This window comes from Oncorhynchus clarkii, chromosome 12 (assembly GCF_045791955.1).
Source record: "Oncorhynchus clarkii lewisi isolate Uvic-CL-2024 chromosome 12, UVic_Ocla_1.0, whole genome shotgun sequence".
NCBI lineage: Eukaryota > Metazoa > Chordata > Actinopteri > Salmoniformes > Salmonidae > Oncorhynchus > Oncorhynchus clarkii.
The window spans coordinates 18,972,291-18,993,965 of record NC_092158.1 but is presented as its reverse complement, the minus strand read 5'-3'; the positions used below and the strand labels follow the sequence as shown (position 1 = coordinate 18,993,965).

The 21,675-nt window shown below is 47.2% G+C and overlaps 1 protein-coding gene across 4 annotated transcripts; it reads left to right on the top strand.

The window, feature by feature from the left end:
• The first annotated feature begins 608 nt into the window (after positions 1-608).
• Positions 609-18,555, top strand: LOC139422839 (serine/threonine-protein phosphatase 2B catalytic subunit gamma isoform-like). 4 transcript variants are annotated; one of them, XM_071174243.1, is made up of 13 exons: positions 609-1,225; positions 10,459-10,656; positions 10,793-10,917; positions 11,204-11,315; positions 12,104-12,249; positions 12,666-12,883; positions 12,960-13,054; positions 13,162-13,287; positions 13,395-13,472; positions 14,846-14,930; positions 15,130-15,227; positions 15,818-15,844; positions 16,359-18,555. In XM_071174243.1, the coding sequence occupies exons 1-13, from the start codon at positions 1,165-1,167 to the stop codon at positions 16,523-16,525; spliced, it is 1,536 nt and encodes a 511-aa protein (XP_071030344.1). In that variant the 5' UTR covers positions 609-1,164; the 3' UTR covers positions 16,526-18,555. The 4 variants fall into 4 exon arrangements, with proteins under 4 accessions (XP_071030344.1, XP_071030346.1, XP_071030347.1 ...); XM_071174245.1 differs by having other exon boundaries at positions 16,368-16,584; XM_071174244.1 differs by having other exon boundaries at positions 946-1,225; positions 12,966-13,054.
• Positions 18,556-21,675: the final 3,120 nt, after the last annotated feature.

Below are 21,675 nucleotides of genomic sequence, written 5' to 3'. Positions count from 1 at the left end.
TTTGAAGTGGTGTCCACATACTTTTGGCAATGTACATTTCACTGTTACTGTATATCACTAGTGACTATTGACATCTAGTGTTCAAAAAGTACATTGACTAAAAGACAAACTGTTGTACCATGTTTTGTGCTGCTTCCATGTTGTGCTGCTGCCATGTTATGTTGATACCATGTTGTCATGTTGTGTTGCTACCATACTGTGTTGTCATGTGTTGCTGCCATGTTATGTTGTCTTAGGTCTCTCTTTATGTAGTGTCGTGGTGTCTTTCTTGTTGTGATGTGTGTTTTGTCCTATATTTTTATTTTTTATCCCATCCCCCATCCCCGGAGGAGGCCTTTGGCCTTTTAGTAGGTTGTCATTGTAAATAAGAACGTGTTCTTAACTGACATGCCTAGTTAAATAAAGGTTCAACAGGCTCAACAGTGTGCACCAAGGGTCTTGACCTCAAGGAAACAGTATATTTGTTGCTATTGAGATAAAATGTGTGTGTGTTTATGTGTCTGTATAGGCGGCCTACAAGCAGACAGTTATGTGGACAGGTGTGTCCCACAGGTGTCGGGGCATGACAATAATACTACACTACCCACAATACCATGCGTTTGACAGACACAGCCATGTTGTAGGAAATCCGTTTGTGGTGGACTGCTACAGTAATCCTACAGCAGTCTGGACGATATATTTGATCACGACTAAAACCCAAAACTAGAGGCCTGGATCAGATTAGGTACAGCCAAGAAGAAGCAGATGAAATTAAGACATGCATTGAGCTGCGGTGTGTAAACCAGAGAAAACAGAGATCGGTTGGAAACCTTTTCCTGGACCGGAGCAGTCTGTTCATCTGACAGATAATTTGACAGCAGTTGGTTTACTAGCTACCTCTGGCTCGACAAGGCAGGAAGAAAGCTTTCATTTAGTGGTTAAAGTGACCCCCCCCCCCCTCCCCCTCCCTCCCCACATCTAGCTAGCTAAATTACGTTCCTGCCCAGTTGATCTGCACTTCCCTAGTCTGCTAACCCCCTGCCGGAGAGGACGGCTGCGGATCCAGAGGTGCTGTTGGAGGTAGCTAGCTAGCACGGCTAGTTCATTTCACTAGCTAGCCTGCTAGCTACGCCTTGGAATTCACACCATTAGCTAACTGGTTCCTCCTGGGGAAGATACGCCGAGATGTCGGTGACGAAAGACCAAACACCAACCAAACTGTCCACCACCGATCGGCCCATTAAAGGTAGCTATGCAATTGTATCTCTATTAATTCAGCAAGTGGTTGCAGGAAGTTGGCTAGCAGCTAATTCGCGATGAAAACAGCTAGCTAGCGATCAAGCTAACTAGCTTAATTGGCTGTAGATGCACCGATACCGACAAGATGCTTCGTGCCAACTAACGTTAGCAAGCTACTTAGATCGTTCAGGTGCTCATCGTATTTGGCTTGCTTGGAACAAGTGGGATAATGTTAATGGTTTGTTCATTTACAAGCTAGCTTCCCTAATTAGGTTGCTAGTCTGCAGCACTCGGATGACACGTCGTGAGAGAAAGTATAATAGCAAGCTAATAAATATTTTACCTCAAATAACTCAGATTTTGCCATCAATCTTGTTGTAACAAACTAGCTAGATAGTCATGTTTTTGACACTCCTACCTAGATTATATTTTTAGTTTTATCTGACTGTCACACTGACTGAACTGAAATAAGCGTGTGTGTTCTCAAGTGTCTTGTCTGTCTGTTTGATGTGTGTCTGGGTCAGTAGACCAGTGAGGCGAGAGAGTGTGTGTGTCAGTGGAGGCTGCTGAGGGGAGGACGGCTCATAATAATGTCTGGAAGGGAACAAATGGAATGGCATCAAACACATGGAAGCCATATGTTTAATGTATTTGGTACCATTCCACCAATTCCGCTCCAGCCATTACCACAATCCTGTCCTCCCCATGATGCCATCAACCTCTTTTGATGTGTGTGTGTGTGCGCGCACTGGTGGGTTATACCACAGCATACACACACAACCAGGGCCCCTGCGGCATATACTGAATGACTGTCAGTGGATTGAGTGGCATGGAGCGGGTCTTTTGATTTACAACCTGGGTGGCCTATTGGGGTGTGGGGGGTATTGCTACCAACTTGCAACATTTGCTTTCGAAATATCAGCTTCTATTTGAAATTTGTAATGGACTTGTGCAGCATGTAAATGGCAAGCCTAACAGTGCATAGCCACTGCTCTGTCTACACTGTAGCAGGTATTTATGAATGGTAGCAGGTAGGCTTACTGTATGCTGCCTGATCTAACTGTAACCCTGGTCTATGTTATGAAAACAACAACAGGACTGAGGGTAAGGCCTTACGCTCCACAGGGAGTGAAGAGGACCAAGTAGGATTGAGGATCTCCAAGAACTGTGATGACCTTGTTCTTTAAGACAATGTACTTTGTTGTGGATCCAACGTGTGTGTGTGTGTGTGATAGGCTCAGTGGGTTAGGAGCATCAAGCTGCTGAGGTCATTAAACCTGCCTCTCTGATGCCGCCAGGTTAACCATCCTACAGACAGCACTGGGCTAAACACGCACACACTCACTCATACATAGGCCTACAGCTTGACTCTATGCCCACTGACCTCCCTGGCTGCAACTGTGACCAAAATACTCCCCTCGCTGTGGCTGTCACTGACCAAGATACACCCCTTGCTGTGGCTGTCACAGACCAAAATACACCCCTCGCTGTGGCTGTCACTGACCAAGATACACTCCTTGCTGTGGCTGTCACTGACCAAGATACACCCCTCGCTGTGGCTGTCACAGACCAAAATACACCCCTCGCTGTGGCTGTCACTGACCAAGATACACTCCTTGCTGTGGCTGTCACTGACCAAGATACTCCCCTCGCTGTGGCTGTCACTGACCAAGATACACCCCTCGCTGTGGCTGTCACTGACCAAGATACACCCCTCGCTGTGGCTGTCACTGACCAAGATACACCCCTCGCTGTGGCTGTCACTGACCAAGATACACCCCTCGCTGTGGCTGTCACTGACCAAGATACTCCCCTCGCTGTGGCTGTCACTGACCAAGATACACCCCTCGCTGTGGCTGTCACTGACCAAGATACTCCCCTCGCTGTGGCTGTCACTGACCAAGATACACCCCTCGCTGTGGCTGTCACTGACCAAGATACACCCCTCGCTGTGGCTGTCACTGACCAAGATACACCCCTCGCTGTGGCTGTCACTGACCAAGATACACCCCTCGCTGTGGCTGTCACTGACCAAGATACACCCCTCGCTGTGGCCGTCACTGACCAAGATACACTCCTTGCTGTGGCTGTCACTGACCAAGATACTCCCCTCGCTGTGGCTGTCACTGACCAAGATACACCCCTCGCTGTGGCTGTCACTGACCAAGATACACCCCTCGCTGTGGCTGTCACTGACCAAGATACACCCCTCGCTGTGGCTGTCACTGACCAAGATACACCCCTCGCTGAGGCTGTCACTGACCAAGATACACCCCTCGCTGAGACTGTCACTGACCAAGATACACCCCTCGCTGTGGCTGTCACTGACCAAGATACACCCCTCGCTGTGGCTGTCACTGACCAAGATACACCCCTCGCTGTGGCTGTCACTGACCAAGATACACCCCTCGCTGTCACTGACCAAGATACACCCCTCGCTGTCGCTGTCACTGACCAAGATACACCTGTCGCTGACCAAGATACTCCTCTCGCTGTCACTGACCAAGATACACCTGTCGCTGACCAAGATACTCCTCTCGCTGTCACTGACCAAGATACACCTGTCGCTGACCAAGATACACCTGTTGCTGTCACTGACCAAGATACTCCCCTCGCTGTCACTGACCAAGATATTCCCTTCGCTGTGGCTGTCACTGACCAAGATACACCCCTCGCTGTCACTGACCAAGATACACCCCTCGCTGTCACTGACCAAGATACTCCCCTCGCTGTGGCTGTCACTGACCAAGATACTCCCCTCGCTGTGGCTGTCACTGACCAAGATACACCCCTCGGTGTGGCAGTCACTGACCAAGATACTCCCCTCGCTGTGGCTGTCACTGACCAAGATACTCCCCTCGCTGTGGCTGTCACTGACCAAGATACTCCTCTCGCTGTGGCTGTCACTGACCAAGATACTCCCCTCGCTGTGGCTGTCACTGACCAAGATACACCCCTCGCTGTCACTGACCAAGATACTCCCCTCGCTGTGGCTGTCACTGACCAAGATACTCCCCTCGCTGTGTCTGTCACTGACCAAGATACACCCCTCGGTGTGGCAGTCACTGACCAAGATACTCTCCTCGCTGTCACTGACCAAGATATTCCGCTCGCTGTTATTGGGATCCCCATCAGATGCTGCCAAAGCAGCCATTACTCTTCCCGGGGTCCGAACAAAACAATAGTCTACATCAGACAAGACATTGTGCACTGTACAAATTTACACTGCTCCACCATTACACATTTAGAATATGTAAAATATTACAACAATACAATGTGTGTCCACAGTCCGCGTTGTCTTTTTTTTGTGTGTGTGGAATTTTACTGCTAACTTGAGTTACTTGATGTGGAATAGAGTTGTATGTAGTATTGTGCGTTTCCCTGCCTCTGTTCTGGACTTGGGGATTATGAAGAGACCACTGGTGACATGTCTTGTCGGGTGTGTGGGGTGTCTGAGCTGTGTGTTAGCTTTGTGTTAGATGTTTGAACAGACAGTTCGGCACTTTTAACACGTCAATACCTGTCACAAAGACAAGTAGTAATGCAGTCAATCTCTCAACTTTGTCAGGAGAGTTTGACATGCATGTTCTTGATATTAGCCCTCCGTGTACATTTAAGGGCCAGCTGCGCTGCTCTGTTCTGGGCCAACTGTACATTCAATAGATCTAGCATGCCTGTGCTTGCTTAATTTTGTATAGGCCTAGGCCTGTTGCACCAAATGTTGTTTTGCCAACTTTTGAAGAGAAATGAGTCCGTGTGGAAGCCTACCGAGGCAGATCTAAACCACTAGAAGATTCACACATTTTCCCCCCAATTGTTTTGTTTGTAATTTACGCTAACCAATTAGGTCTACTGGTCACAAAAACAACTTATTTATATCCCATTCCCTACATCAAATTAGAATAGGCCAAAATGTAATCTTATTACTTTCAACCATTTAACAAACTGCTTTTTAGGCCAATCAGGTTTATTAAAAGAGACGCCTTCTCTGTGTACCCAAACAGTGGCAGCATGGAGGTGATGATAAATTGGTATTACAATATAATCCATTAATTTTGTCAGAACACATCTCTCATGCTAATATTGTTGATTAGTTGCACACCGTTGTTTGTCAAAAGAAAGCAACCTATACCTTTAGAGATGGAATCCGCAGTATTGGGAAACAGTGCCACTGTTCGCCCCCACCACCATTGTTATTGTTGCCGAGCTAAGGAGTGACGCAACATTTCTTCCCCCCCCAGTAAATATTGTGTGCTTCAATAGCACATGCAATGATGTCCGAGGGGGAAACACAGTGTTGGTTGTTTGCAATAACTTCTTTGTTGTAATGTGGCAGATTCACCATTAAGGATTAAAGAGTTATAGTTCATAAAAGGAAGTCAGTCATTTGAAATCAATTCATTAGGCCCTAATCTATGGGTTTCACATGAACTGGAATACAGATATGCATCGGTTGGTCACAGATAGCTTAAAAAAAATGTGTGCACAACATTTGAGAGAAATAAGCTTTTTGTGCGGATGGAACATTTCTGGGATCTTTTATTTCAGCTCATGAAACATGGGACCAACATTTTACATGTTTTTAAGTGTAATTCGCTGCGATCAATAATCAGTTTTTGTCAGAGGCGTGTGTGTTGTCAGTGCTCTCTGAGGGTTGACGTTTTGACCTTTTGACTTAGTTACCGATGGTAACCTGATCAGGCCAGCCAGCTGCATCGCTCTGCCTGTGTAATGATACTGTCTATGGGCCCTTTTTTTGCCCTGGGCCCTAGCGTATACAGGAGCTGCCCGGGATTAGTGTGTGTAGTGTGATATGATGAACCAGTATGTGTGTGTGGACTATGTGGCGTATGGGTTAGATAAGATGAACCTTTAGTGTGACATGATTGGCTCAGTCTGAAATGTTACACTAACTGGGCAGAGGGTGGGATAGAGGTAGAGAGATGGAGGGAAGAAATACACTATATATACAAAAGTATGTGGACACCCCTTTAAATTTGTGGATTTGGCTAATTCAGCCACACCCGTTGCTGACAGGTGTATAAAATCGAGCACATCTCCATAGACAAACATTGGCAGTAGAACGGCCTTACTGAAGAGCTCTGTGACATTCAATGTGGCACCATCATAGGATGCCACCTTTCCAACAAGTCAGTTAGTAAAATTTCTGCCCTGTTAGAGCTCACATGGTCAACTGTAAATGCTGTTATTGAGAAGTGGACACATCTAGGAGCAACAACGGGTCAGCCACGAAGTGTTAGGCCACAGAATGGGACCGCCGAGTGCTGAAGCATAAATCGTCTCCTTGGTTGCAATACTCAATACCGAGTTCCAAACTGCCTCGGGAAGCAACATCAGCACATGAACTGTTCGTTGGGAGCGTCATGAAATGGGTTTCCATGGCAGAGCAGCCACACACAAGCCTAAAATCACCATGCACAATGCCAAGTGTCGGCTGGAGGGGTGTAAAGCTTGCCGCCATTGGACTCTGGAGCAGAGGACACACATTCTCTGTAGTGATGAATCACGCTTCACCGTCTGGCAGTCCAACGGACTAATCTGGGTTTGGCAGATGCCAGTAGAACACTACCTGCCCGAATGCATAGTGCCAACTGTAAAGTTTGGTGGTGGAGGAGGAATAATTGTCTGGGGCTGTTTTTCATGGTTCGTGCTAGGCCCCTTAGTTCCAGTGAAGGGACATTTTAACACTACAGCATACAATGATATTCTAGACAATTCTGTGCTTCCATCTTTATGGCAACAGTTTGGGGAAGGCCCTTTCCTGTTCCAGCATGACAATGCCCCAGTGCACTAAGCAAGGTCCATGCAAAATGGTTTGTCAAGATCAGTGTGGAAGAATTTGACTGGTCTGTACAGATCCCTGGCCTCAACCCCATTGAACACCTTTGGGATGAATCAGGTCAACGCTCACAAGGCAGCGTGCCCCGACGGTATTCCAGGGCTCGTTCTCAGAGAATGCTCAGAACAGCTTGCAGGCATATTCACAATCATTTTAAACCACTCCTTGTCCCAGTCTGTAATCCCCACATTTTGTGGTGACCACAACCTTCCCCCAAGAACTCTAAGGCTTCATGCCACAATGACTATCGCCCTGTAGAGGTCACTTCTGTAATCATGAAGTACTTTGAGAGGCTGGTTATGGCACACATTAACTCCACCATCCCAGACACCCTAGACCCACTCCAATTTGCATAGCTCCCCAACAGATCCATAGACAACGCAATCTCAATTGCTCTCCATGTAGTTAAGAGGAATACCTATGTGAGAATGCTGTTCAGTGACTACAGCTCAGCATTCAACACCATTGTCCCCTTCAAGCTCGTCACCAAGCTTAGGACTCTGAGTCTGAGCACCTCCCTTTGCAACCTCAATGTCCAAATCACTAAAGACTTAATGGTCCAAACACACACGCACAGTTGTGAAAAAGGCACCGCAATGCCCCTAACCCCTCAGGAGGTTGAAAAAATGTGTCACGGGCCCTCAAATCTTCAAAAGGTTCTACAGCTGTACCATTCAGAGCATAGTGACTGGCTGCATCACTACTATGGCAATAGCCCCGCCTTTGATCGTATGGAGCTACAGAGGGTTGTGCGGACATCCCAGTACATCACTGGGGCCGAGCTCCCAGCCATCCAGGACCTCTATATCAGGCGGTGTGAAAAGAAGACCCGAAAAATCAGACTCCAACTATTTTCTCTTCTGCCGCATTGCAAGAGGTACCGGTGCATCAAGTCTGACACCAACAGGCTTTTGAACAGCTTCTATCCCCAAGCAATAAGACTGATAAATAGCTCACAAAATAGATACACAGACTATCTGAGTTTACCTTGTATCTTTATTGACCTTTTATTTCACTCTATGCACACTCACAGGGCCCTATACACACACACACTGTTACTCCAACACACACACACACACACTCATTTGCAAGCTGCTGCTACTCTGTTTATCTTAGATCCTGTTGCCTAGCTCCCTTACCCCTTTACATGTCTACCTCCATCACTCCTGCACATGGAAATATGCTATTGGATCTGACATTTAACAAATATATTTCCTGTGTATAGTATGCTTGCTTACTTTGTGTATTTCATATTTATGTGTATTTCACATGTATTTTCTAGTAAAACATTGTTGGGTTTTAAGTTCGCAAGAAAATCATTTCACTTTACTTGTTCATGTTCCATTTAAACTGGAAACTTGAATTGGAACGCTGACTGTGAGCCAGCCCCAATCACCCAACATCAGTGCCCAACCTCATTAATGACTGTGAGCCAGCCCCAATCCCCCAACATCAGTGCCCAACCTCATTAATGACTGTGAGCCAGCCCCAATCACCCAACATCAGTGCCCAACCTCATTAATGACTGTGAGCCAGCCCCAATCACCCAACATCAGTGCCCAACCTCATTAATGCTCTTGAACTGGAACGCTGACTGTGAGCCAGCCCCAATCACCCAACATCAGTGCCCAACCTCATTAATGACTGTGAGCCAGCCCTAATCACCCAACATCGCTGCCCAACCTAATTAATGACTGTGAGCCAGCCCTAATCACCCAACATCAGTGCCCAACCTCATTAATGACTGTGAGCCAGCCCCAATCCCCCAACATCAGTGCCCAACCTCATTAATGACTGTGAGCCAGCCCTAATCACCCAACATCAGTGCCCAACCTCATTAATGACTGTGAGCCAGCCCCAATCCCCCAACATCAGTGCCCAACCTCATTAATGACTGTGAGCCAGCCCCAATCACCCAACATCAGTGCCCAACCTCATTAATGACTGTGAGCCAGCCCCAATCACCCAACATCAGTGCCCAACCTCATTAATGCTCTTGAACTGGAACGCTGACTGTGAGCCAGCCCCAATCACCCAACATCAGTGCCCAACCTCATTAATGACTGTGAGCCAGCCCTAATCACCCAACATCGCTGCCCAACCTAATTAATGACTGTGAGCCAGCCCTAATCACCCAACATCAGTGCCCAACCTCATTAATGACTGTGAGCCAGCCCCAATCACCCAACATCAGTGCCCAACCTCATTAATGCTCTTGAATTGGAACGCTGACTGTGAGCCAGCCCCAATCACCCAACATCAGTGCCCAACCTCATTAATGACTGTGAGCCAGCCCTAATCACCCAACATCGCTGCCCAACCTAATTAATGACTGTGAGCCAGCCCTAATCACCCAACATCAGTGCCCAACCTCATTAATGACTGTGAGCCAGCCCCAATCACCCAACATCAGTGCCCAACCTCATTAATGACTGTGAGCCAGCCCCAATCACCCAACATCAGTGCCCAACCTCATTAATGACTGTGAGCCAGCCCCAATCACCCAACATCACTGCCCAACCTCATTAATGACTGTGAGCCAGCCCCAATCACCCAACATCAGTGCCCAACCTCATTAATGACTGTGAGCCAGCCCCAATCACCCAACATCGGTGCCCAACCTCATTAATGACTGTGAGCCAGCCCCAATCCCCCAACATCAGTGCCCAACCTCATTAATGACTGTGAGCCAGCCCTAATCACCCAACATCGGTGCCCAACCTCATTAATGACTGCGAGCCAGCCCTAATCACCCTCTAGCAGCTCTACTGGTTCATTAAAACCCAGGACACACCCTCTAGCAGCTCTACTGGTTCATTAAAACCCAGGACACACCCTCTAGCAGCTCTACTGGTTTATTAAAACCCAGGACAGAGCTGCTAGAGGGTGTGTTGTGGGTTTTAATGAACCAATAGAGCTGCTAGAGGGTGTATCCTGGGTTTTAATAAACCAATAGAGCTGCTAGAGGGTGTATCCTGGGTTTTAATGAAACAGTAGAGCTGCTAGAGGGTGTATCCTGGGTTTTAATGAACCAGTAGAGCTGCTAGAGGGTGTGTCCTGGGTTTTATTGAACCAGTAGAGCTGCTAGAGGGTGTGTCCTGGGTTTTATTGAACCAGTAGAGCTGCTAGAGGGTGTGTCCTGGGTTTTATTGAACCAGTAGAGCTGCTAGAGGGTGTGTCCTGGGTTTTATTGAACCAGTAGAGCTGCTAGAGGGTGTGTCCTGGGTTTTATTGAACCAGTAGAGCTGCTAGAGGGTGTGTCCTGGGTTTTAATGAACCAGTAGAGCTGCTAGAGGGTGTGTCCTGGTTTTTGATAGATTCATTAGTTAATTAGTGTTTGTAGTGTATATTCTTTATAATAATGTTGTATTGCTTTGTAGCGGTGCCCTACCCCCCTGGCTCCAAGCTGACGGTAAAGGACCTGTATGTAGACGGGAAGCCCAGTGTTGAGGTGCTCAAGACCCATCTTGTTAAGGAGGGCCGTCTGGAGGAGGAAGCAGCTCTTCGCATCATCACTGATGGAGCCAACATCCTGCGACAAGAGAAATGCATGCTGGAGGTGGAAGCACCTATAACAGGTAACCTCTGACCTGTTACTAACCCCAAACATTCTCTGACAGACGGACTTCTAACTCGTGTGTGTGTGTGTGTGTGTGTGTGTGTGTGTGTGTGTGTGTGTGTGTGTGTGTGTGTGTGTGTGTGTGTGTGTTGCAGTGTGTGGGGATGTCCATGGCCAGTTCTTTGACCTAATGAAGCTGTTTGAGGTGGGCGGCTCGCCCAGCAGCACCCGCTACCTGTTCCTGGGGGACTATGTTGATCGAGGATACTTCAGCATCGAGGTCCGTGTGTTTCTACATCTGCTGTTTCATCTAACATTAAGAGCCGTGGCCTGTAACCCGGTCTTGAGTTGCAGGGCTTAGGAGCACATCTTTAAATAGTCAGCAGCACTACCCAGTTGTCGTCGAACCCCACCCCACACACAATTGGGTTTTGTGTCCCTCTTATGTTCTGATTACGCCAGTGTATTCTAATGATATTACATATCTATTGTCCTTCATTCTAGCTGTCGTGATTGTAGCTAGTGTTAGCAACATGAGATGGAACTCACTCTCTCGTTCTCTTCAGTGTGTGTTGTTCCTGTGGACTCTGAAGATCAACCACCCCACCACTCTGTTCCTACTCAGAGGAAACCATGAGTGCCGGCATCTCACAGAGTACTTCACCTTTAAACAGGAGTGTGAGTGGTGCTGTGTATTTAGTGTCTGTGTGGGGGTGGGTGCAGGTTTCTGTGCCTGTGTGGTTGGTGCAGGTTTCTGTGCCTGTGTGGTTGGGTGCAGGTTTCGGTGCCTGTGTGTGGGTGGGTGCGTGTCTGGGTTTCTGTGGGTGGGTGCGTGTCTGGGTTTCTGTGGGTGGGTGCGTGTCTGGGTTTCTGTGGGTGGGTGCGTGTCTGGGTTTCTGTGGGTGTGTGCGTGTCTGGGTTTCTGTGGGTGGGTGCGTGTCTGGGTTGCTGTGGGTGGGTGCGTGTTTGGGTTTCTGTGGGTGGGTGCGTGTCTGGGTTTCTGTGGGTGGGTGCGTGTCTGGGTTTCTGTGGGTGGGTGCGTGTCTGGGTTTCTGTGGGTGGGTGCGTGTCTGGGTTTCTGTGGGTGGGTGTGTGTCTGGGTTTCTGTGGGTGTGTGCGTGTCTGGGTTTCTGTGCGTGTCTGGGTTTCTGTGCGTGTCTGGGTTTCTGTGCGTGTGTGCGTGTCTGGGTTTCTGTGGGTGTCTGGGTTTCTGTGGGTGTCTGGGTTTCTGTGCGTGTCTGGGTTTCTGTGGGTGTGTGCGTGTCTGGGTTTCTGTGGGTGTGTGCGTGTCTGGGTTTCTGTGGGTGGGTGCGTGTCTGGGTTTCTGTGGGTGTGTGCGTGTCTGGGTTGCTGTGGGTGGGTGAGTGTCTGGGTTGCTGTGGGTGGGTGCGTGTCTGGGTTTCTGTGGGTGGGTGCGTGTCTGTATATCTTATAGTAATAATAATGTCCTCTCTGTTGTGTTCTAGGTAAGATAAAGTACTCTGAGCGTGTGTATGATGCGTGTATGGAGGCGTTTGATTGCCTTCCCCTGGCTGCGCTCCTCAACCAGCAGTTCCTGTGTGTCCACGGAGGCCTGAGCCCCGAAATCACCTGTCTGGACGACATACGCAAGGTATGACCCCTGACCTCTAACCCCTGACCTGCTTTGGATTAACTCTATTAATTGTTTTAACTGGTGAAGCTGACAATGATATTAAGTGTTTTGACTGGTGAAGCTGACAATGATATTAAGTGTTTTGACTGGTGAAGCTGACAATGATATTAAGTGTTTTGACTGGTGAAGCTGACAATGATATTAAGTGTTTTGACTGGTAAAGCTGACAATGATATTAAGTGTTTTGACTGGTAAAGCTGACAATGATATTAAGTGTTTTGACTGGTGAAGCTGACAATGATATTAAGTGTTTTGACTGGTGAAGCTGACAATGATATTAAGTGTTTTGACTGGTATAAGGAGCACCCAGCGTTATTTAACTGTTAACCGGATTAACCCTGTAGATTCACTGTGTTTAACTCTGTGCTGACCAGCTGGACCGGTTTAAGGAGCCCCCTGCGTTCGGACCCATGTGTGACCTGCTGTGGTCAGACCCTGGAGAAGACTACGGCTCTGAGAAGACCCAGGAACACTTTGCTCATAACTCAGTTCGAGGCTGCTCCTACTTCTACAGTTACCCAGCAGTATGTGACTTTCTGATGAACAATAACCTGCTGTCAGTAATAAGAGCACATGAAGCCCAGGACGCTGGGTGAGTATTATTAACAATATTAATTCATAATAATAGTAGTATGATACTGTTTTGTGATATAAACTGTGTATTCCAGGTATAGAATGTACAGGAAAAGCCAGACGACGGGTTTTCCTTCTCTGATCACGATCTTCTCTGCTCCGAATTACCTGGACGTGTACAACAACAAAGGTAAACAAACACAAAGGTTACCCACGTTAGAAACCATGACAACAAGGTAGAAACCATGGCAACACAGGGTAGAGCATGTGTGTGTGTGTGTGTGTGTGTTCTTGTAGCGGCGGTGCTGAAGTATGAGAACAACGTGATGAACATCCGGCAGTTCAACTGCTCCCCACACCCCTACTGGCTGCCCAACTTCATGGACGTCTTCACCTGGTCTCTGCCCTTCGTAGGCGAGAAGGGTGAGTGTATATGTGTGTGTTATAACGGTGTGTAGTAACTTTGGGCTTCTTGTTACCTTTGCAAAACTGACCTCTGTGTGAGATAATGTGTGTGTGTGTTCCTACAGTGACAGAGATGCTGGTTAACGTGCTCAACATCTGCTCTGATGACGAGCTCATGTCTGAAGGAGACGACACCTGCGAGGGTAAGAGACAGACACTTAACAACTCTTTCATATTGACTTTCCATGTATGAAAATGATGATATAGTTGCAACGTGTTTCTTCAAAGAGGAAATGAAACCTTTAAGGAAGTGAAGTTGTTTTTGACTGAAGTGCAGTGTAGCAAAAATAGACGTGAAGAGGTGATAGAGTTCACACCCCTAACGGATCCAACAACAGATATTTATCAACGCCTCTATTGTTGCCACATGGCAGCTGAGTATCAGCTGAGCTGTGTGTGTGGGCGCGTTCGACATTGCAGCAGACTTTAAAGTTGACTGACTGATCTAAAAATCCATTTACCCATAATACATCACGGTTCTGGATGCTCTTGAACACGGACGGTGTGTTATGTTTCACAAGTCTGTTACCTCCCCCTTCTTTCTCCCTCTCTCCTCCCTTCTTTCTCCCTCTCTCCTACCTTCTTTCTCCCTCTCTCCTACCTTCTTTCTCCCTCTCTCCTACCTTCTTTCTCCCTCTCTCCTACCTTCTTTCTCCCTCTCTCCTCCCTTCTTTCTCCCTCTCTCCTACCTTCTTTCTCCCTCTCTCCTCCCTTCTTTCTCCCTCTCCCCCCTTCTTTCTCCCCTCTCCTCCCTTCTTTCTCCCTCTCTCCTACCTTCTTTCTCCCTCTCTCCTCCCTTCTTTCTCCCTCTCCCCCCTTCTTTCTCCCTCTCTCCTCCCTTCTTTCTTCCTCTCTCCTCCCTTCTTTCTCCCTCTCTCCTCCCTCTCTCCTCCCTTCTTTCTCCCTCTCTCCTCCCTTCTTTCTCCCTCTCTCCTCCCTTCTTTCTCCCTCTCTCCTACCTTCTTTCTCCCTCTCTCCTACCTTCTTTCTCCCTCTCTCCTCCCTTCTTTCTCCCTCTCCTCCCTTCTTTCTCCCTCTCTCCTCCCTTCTTTCTCCCTCTCTCCTACCTTCTTTCTCCCTCTCTTCTCCCTTCTTTCTCCCTCTCTCCTACCTTCTTTCTCCCTCTCTCCTCCCTTCTTTCTTCCTCTCTCCTCCCTTCTTTCTTCCTCTCTCCTCCCTTCTTTCTCCCTCTCTCCTCCCTTCTTTCTCCCTCTCTCCTCCCTTCTTTCTCCCTCTCTCCCCCCTTCTTTCTCCCTCTCTCCTCCCTTCTTTCTCCCTCTCTCCCCCCTTCTTTCTCCCTCTCTCCTCCCTTCTTTCTCCCTCTCTCCTACCTTCTTTCTCCCTCTCTCCTACCTTCTTTCTCCCTCTCTCCTACCTTCTTTCTCCCTCTCTCCTACCTTCTTTCTCCCTCTCTCCTCCCTTCTTTCTCCCTCTCTCCTCCCTTCTTTCTCTCAATCCTCTTTCCCTCTCTCTCGCTTTCTCGTTTTCTCTCCCTCTACCTTTCTCTCCCTCTCAGCTGGAACTTCTGCTGTGAGGAAGGAGGTAATCAGGAATAAGATCCGAGCGATCGGGAAGATGGCCCGTGTCTTTTCTGTGCTCAGGTACAGTACACGCGTGTTTGACTCTCTCTGGTTTCATTGATTAGATGTAATCAACCACTGTAAAGGCATTGATGAGAAGACCTGCATACAGATTCTATCTGGACTTGGTTATGTTCAGCTTCCAGTCCAATCTTTGTATGGTGCCCCGCTTGTAACAACCATGCTGTTGACTCTGGAAACTGAATGTGTGTGTTGACAGAGAGGAGAATGAGAGTGTGTTACAGCTGAAGGGGCTGACCCCCACTGGGGCCTTGCCTGTGGGAGTTCTGTCTGGAGGACGGCAGACCCTGGAGAGCGGTACGTATGCACACCTACACACACACACACTCTCACCTGAACTACTATTGCATCATGAGAGAATTATTTTATCCTTTGCCTGCACTCAAACCCACCAACAGACTTAACCCTCTCTCGGGCTCCCTGACTCTCTCACACACACACTCCCTGGCTCTCTCTCACTCACCTATCCCTAATCCACATTCTCTAACCTGCAGAATTCTCTTTAAACCTTGATCAATCTCTTAAACCCAGAACATTCCCCTTTCTACACTAATCACAGTCATGTGTAACTCCTGTGTCACGTTTCAGAGGGAAGTGGGCTGGGGAGGTTGGGGTTGAATGATCGTATGACTGACTGCATTGATAACAACTCACTGACTATAGATGTTTACCACTCTGAATAAATAAATTGATATCTCACTGACTATAGATGTTTAACACTGAATAAATAAATTGATAACTCACTGACTATAGATGTTTACCACTCTGAATGAATTGATAACAACTCACTGACTATAGATGTTTAACTCACTGATCTGGGTCTGTTGGTAATGTTAACTCTCTCTCTGTATGTTTTGGGCATGGCTCTACTACTCACGCTTACACAGCTACCGTACAGGCAGAAGAGGCACGAGGTACGCAAGTCATTTCTCATCTCTGTCTCCATCTCTCTTCCTCCCTCCCCAAAATTTGACTGTATTATTGTTGTTTATATACATATTACTAAGTTAAGAAGACATACCATGAAGTTTAAAAGTATCAGACTATTTATGCCATTTACCAAATAGTCTGATACTTCGCTCCACTCCCTCTCCTCCACCTGGTCTCAATCTCCTTTTCTCTGTTTGTTTGCCCATGCTGCCTTGATGTTTTTGAAGTAAGTGTCTTACCTCTAACTACCAAAACCTTCTAACAACCAAACCCCTCAAGTCTACAATGTCAAACTACACTTTATGTATTAGACTAAACATGACCATATTAGACTATACTTCTATTACCCCTACCAACCACTACCTAGTACCTACTAGACTGTAGATTATATCCTAAATCTTCCTCTTCACCCCCATACCTCCCTTACTAAGAGTCAGACCAACCCCCCTGTATTGTGCTGTATCCTGCACTGATGCTAAACTCCACATCTCTCTCCAGCTATCCAAGGGTTCAACCCGCAGCATAAGATCCAGTCCTTTGAGGAGGCCCGAGGTCTGGACAGGGTCAATGAACGGATGCCCCCTCGCCAAGATGCTCCTCCCCCTCCCAACAACCTCCCAGCCAGTGGCCCACCTAACAAGAACGGGACCAACACACAGGCCTAGGCATCTGGCCCACCTCCCTCTGTATCCCTCCCGCTCAAATTTTTCCCTCCCCCTTCCTCCCACTCTCCCTCCCGCTCTCCCTCCCCCTCCCTCCCTCCCGCTCTCTGTATCCATCCCTTCCTCCCGCTCTCTGTATCCCTCCCGCTCTCTGTATCCCTCCCTCCCTCCCGCTCTCTGTATCCCTCCCTCCCTCCCTCCCGCTCTCTGTATCCCTCCCTCCCTCCCGCTCTCTGTATCCCTCCCTCCCTCCCGCTCTCTGTATCCCTCCCGCTCTCTGTATCCCTCCCGCTCTCTGTATCCCTCCCGCTCTCTGTATCCCTCCCTCCCTCCCGCTCTCTGTATCCCTCCCTCCCTCCCGCTCTCTGTATCCCTCCCTCCCTCCCGCTCTCTGTATCCCTCCCTCCCTCCCGCTCTCTGTATCCCTCCCTCCCTCCCTCCCGCTCTCTGTATCCATCCCTCCCTCCCCCCCTCTGTATCCCTCCCTCCCTCCCGCTCTCTGTATCCCTCCCTCCCTCCCGCTCTCTGTATCCCTCCCTCCCTCCCGCTCTCTGTATCCCTCCCTCCCTCCCGCTCTCTGTATCCCTCCCTCCCGCTCTCTGTATCCCTCCCTCTCTGTATCCCTCCCTCCCTCCCTCCCTCCCGCTCTCTGTATCCCTCCCTCCCTCCCTCCCGCTCTCTGTATCCCTCCCTCCCGCTCTCTGTATCCCTCCCTCCCGCTCTCTGTATCCCTCCCTCTCTCCCGCTCTCTGTATCCCTCCCTCCTTCCCTCCCTATCCTACTCCCTCCGTGTCCCCCTCTTTTCCTGCTCTCCTCTTCTCCCCCCTCTCTCTCTGAGGGGCAGTAAGGATGGGTCTTTGTTACTTGGCCTCCAGAGAATCAGTCCTAGCATCATGTTTATTTATTTCATCATCTAGAATGAATCTAATGTCATTGGAGTCTAACAGTGGATCTGAACAAATGACACATGATTTAATCTACATTGTACATTTCTATAAATGATACATGACGACTCAATCTACAATGTACATTTCTTTATTGACTGTCCCTAGGCTGGGGCATCACTGCCGTATTAAATAAAAGGCAAATCCATTTTGTAATTTTGAGTTGATAATTGGGATAATAGTCACACCACCTATTTGTGTGCTTGGCAAAGGAAGACCTACGCTGCAACTCATATAAAGGTCTTTGCCTTGGTACTTTATATATTAGATAACATTACTAAGATATAAAGTACCTAGGCTATGATGCCTAAGAAATATAGTATATAAAGTACCTAGGCTATGGTGCCTAAGATATATAGTATATAATGTACCTAGGCTATGGTGCCTAAGATATATAGTATATAATGTACCTAGGCTATGGTGCCTAAGATATATATAAAGTACCTTCGCTGTGTCTGTGTCCCACCCAAAAAGAGCAAGCAAGAGCACTTGAATAAAAAAAGAGAAATCCGTTTGAACCACCATTGCATTAAATCCATTCTTTCTAATGCCAATGACAGTGTGACAAAAGTATTGACATTTATATTATATGTACATTATAAATGTTCCCGTCTCTCAATGTGATTGACTGTTTTTGTTTTATTTTTTACGAAAAATCGAATTAGGCTTCATACCTAGATCAGCGAGGGAGAGATTTGTTTTCTCTCTAAGACATCAGTCTGTTAACAGTGGAGAAGCACAAGCTAGATCGTGTATGAGGGAGAGGTATGAATGAAAGGTGTTTGAGAGTGTGTGGAAGATGGTGGTTGTTGGATGATGAATAAGTGAAGGCTGTTTGCATGGGTGGCGGTATTAAGGGGTGGAGGGTCAATAGAGAATGGGGTTAACGCGTATGTGAGTGGTGATGGGGCCTCGTCTTGTTTCTGACTTCTGTTCCAGCTCCTCAACATATCTCACAGAATGTACAGAGATCGTTTAATCAAGGTTTTTCATAATAGCTGAATTTCAAAACTTTTTTTGGGCAAGTATTTGTACTGCGAGGCCTCTGATTTATGTAGCTGTATCCATTCAATAAAAACTGAAAATAAACACCTTTGTTACCTTGTAGAATTTGTTGAATGACAAAGGACAGTGTTTTCTATACAGCTAGATTTGTTGTCATATGTTAAATGTAATTAAAACAAATAATACAACACTTATTTTATTCATTTTCCAAATTCAGCATATACACTAGGGTTGGGAGGTAGGGATTACGGGTCTTGTTCTGGGTGGGATTTAGAATGGTAATCATTTCTGATGTTCTTCATGCCAGGAATGTCCTACTGGTCTCAGAACCTTTTCTACGATCTTAGAGCCTGTTTCTGATTTGAGAATAACCACGAAAATAAAAAAATATCGCTGTTCTGTTTTGAGAGAATCATTTTCAGATTAATACAATAATAATTTGTCAACCTCAGTCATGGGTTCACACCAGGAAATATATATTAACGTGAATAAAAAGCTACTAATACACAACAACATTTCTATAAAACATGAACCATGGTCGATCAATCATGTAAAAACAAATCACAGTGATAATGTGAAGTTTGAACATACAGTGCATTCGGAAAGTATTCAGACCCCTCGACTTTCTCCACATTTTGTTACATTACAGCCGTATTAAATTGTTTTTCCCACTCAATCTACACACAATACCCCATAACGACAAAGCAAAAACAGGTTTTTAGAAATGTTGCCAATTTATTAAAAATTAAAAACAGAAATACCTTATTTACACCATTTGCTATGAGACCCAAAATTGAGCTTAGGTGCATCCTGTTTCCATTGATTTTACTTGAGATGTTTCTACAACTTTATTGGAGTTCACCTGTGGTAAATTCAATTGATTGGATATGATTTGGAAAGGCACACACCTGTCTATATAAGGTCCCACAGTTGACAGTGCATGTCAGAGCAAAAACCAAGCCATGAGGTCGAAGAAATTGTCCGTGGAGCTCCGAGACAGGATTGTGTTGAGGCACAAATCTGGGGAAGAGTACCAAAACATATCTGCAGCATTAAAGGTTCCCAAGAACACAGTGGCCTCCATCATTCTTAAATGGAATACGTTTGGAACTACCACCACTCTTCCTAGAGCTGGCCTCCCGGACATACTGAGTAATCAGAGGAGAAGGGCCTTGGTCAGGGAGGTGACCAAGAACCCGATGGTCACTGACAGAGCTCCAGAGTTCCTCTGTGGAGATGGGAGAACCTTCCAGAAGGACCACCATCTCTGCAGCACTCCACCAAATCAGGCCTTTATGGTAGAGTGGCCAGACAGAAGCCACTCCTCAGCAAAAGGCACATGACAGACCACTTGGAGTTGCCAAAAGGCACCTAAAAGACTCTGGCCATGAGAAACAAGATTCTCTGGTCTGATGAAACCAATTCTTTGGCCTCAATGCCAAGTAACACGTCTGGAGGAAACCAGGAACTGCTCATCTCCTGGCCAATACCATCCCAACAGTGAAGCATGGTGGTGGCAGTATCATGCTGTGGGGATGTTTTTCAGCGGCAGGGACTGGGAGACTAGTCAAGGTCAAGAGAAAGATGAACAGAGCAAAGGACAGAGAGATCCTTGATGAAAACTTGCTCCAGAGTGTTCAGCGCCTCATACTGGGGCGAAGGTCCACCTTCCAACAGGACAACGACCATAAGCACACAGCGAAGACAATGCAGGAGTGGCTTCGGGACCAGTCTCTGAATGTCCTTGAGTAGCAAAGCCAGAGCCTGGACTTGAAACCGATTGAACATCTCTGGAGAGACCTGAAAATAGCTGTGCATTCAACCTGACAAGAACTTGAGAGGATCTGCAGAGAAGAATGGGAGAAACTCCCCAAATACAGGTGTGCCAAGCTTGTTGTATCATACCCAAGAAGACTCAAGGCTATAATCACTGCCAAAGGTGCTTCAACAAAACACTGAGTAAAGGGTCTGAATACTTACAGTGGGGAGAACAAGTATTTGATACACTGCCGATTTTGCAGGTTTTCTACTTACAAAGCATGTAGAGGTCTGTAATTTTTATCATAGGTACACTTCAACTGTGAGAGACGGAATCTAAAACAAAAATCCAGAAAATCACATTGTATGATTTTTAAGTAATTAATTAGCATTTTCTTGCATGACATAAGTAAGTATTTGATCACCTACCAACCAGTAAGAATTCCATCTCTCACAGACCTGTTAGTTTTTCTTTAAGAAGCCCTCCTCTTCTCCGCTCATTACCTGTATTAACTGCACCGGTTTGAACTCGTTGCCTGTATAAAAGACACCTGTCCACACACTCAATCAAACAGACTCCAACCTCTCCACAATGGCCAAGACCAGGGAGCTGTGTAAGGACTTCAGGGATAAAATTGTAGACCTGCAGAAGGCTGGGATGGGCTACAGGACAATAGGCAAGCAGCTTGGTGAGAAGGCAACAACTGTTGGCGCAATTATTAGAAAATGGAAGAAGTTCAACATGACGGTCAATCACCCTCGGTCTGGGTCTCCATGCAAGATCTCACCTCGTGGGGCATCAATGATCATGAGAAAGGTGAGGGATCAGCCCAGAACTACACGGCAGGACCTGGTCAATGATCTGAAGAGAGCTGGGACCACAGTCTCAAAGAAAACCATTAGTAACACACTACGCAGTCATGGATTAAAATCCTGCAGCGCACGCAAGGTCCCCCTGCTCAAGCCAGTGCATGTCCAGGCCCGTCTGAAGTTTGCCAATGACCATCTGGATGATCCAGAGGAGGAATGGGAGAAGGTCATGTGGTCTGATGAGACAAAAATATAGCATTTTGGTCTAAACTCCACTCGCCGTGTTTGGAGGAAAAAGAAGGATGAGTACAACCCCAAGAACACCATCCCAACTGTGAAGCATGGAGGTGGAAACATCATTCTTTGGGGATGCTTTTCTGCAAAGTGGACAGGATGACTGCACCGTATTGAGGGGAGGATGGATGGGGCCATGTATCGCGAGATCTTGGCCAACAACCTCCTTCCCTCAGTAAGAGCATTGAAGATGGGTCGTGGCTGGGTCTTCCAGCATGACAACGACCCGAAACACACAGCCAGGGCAACTAAGGAGTGGCTCCGTAAGAAGCATCTCAAGGTCCTGGAGTGGCCTAGCCAGTCTCCAGACCTGAACCCAATAGAAAATCTTTGGAGGGAGCT

Bases quoted from the DNA above. Each gene is read 5' to 3' on its own strand.
- LOC139422839 (XM_071174243.1), top strand. From the start codon at position 1,165: ATGTCGGTGACGAAAGACCAAACACCAACCAAACTGTCCACCACCGAT. The intron at 10,657-10,792 runs GTAACCTCTGAC...TGTGTGTTGCAG, and splicing joins GGTGGAAGCACCTATAACAG to TGTGTGGGGATGTCCATGGC. The intron at 12,250-12,665 runs GTATGACCCCTG...TGTGCTGACCAG, and splicing joins GTCTGGACGACATACGCAAG to CTGGACCGGTTTAAGGAGCC.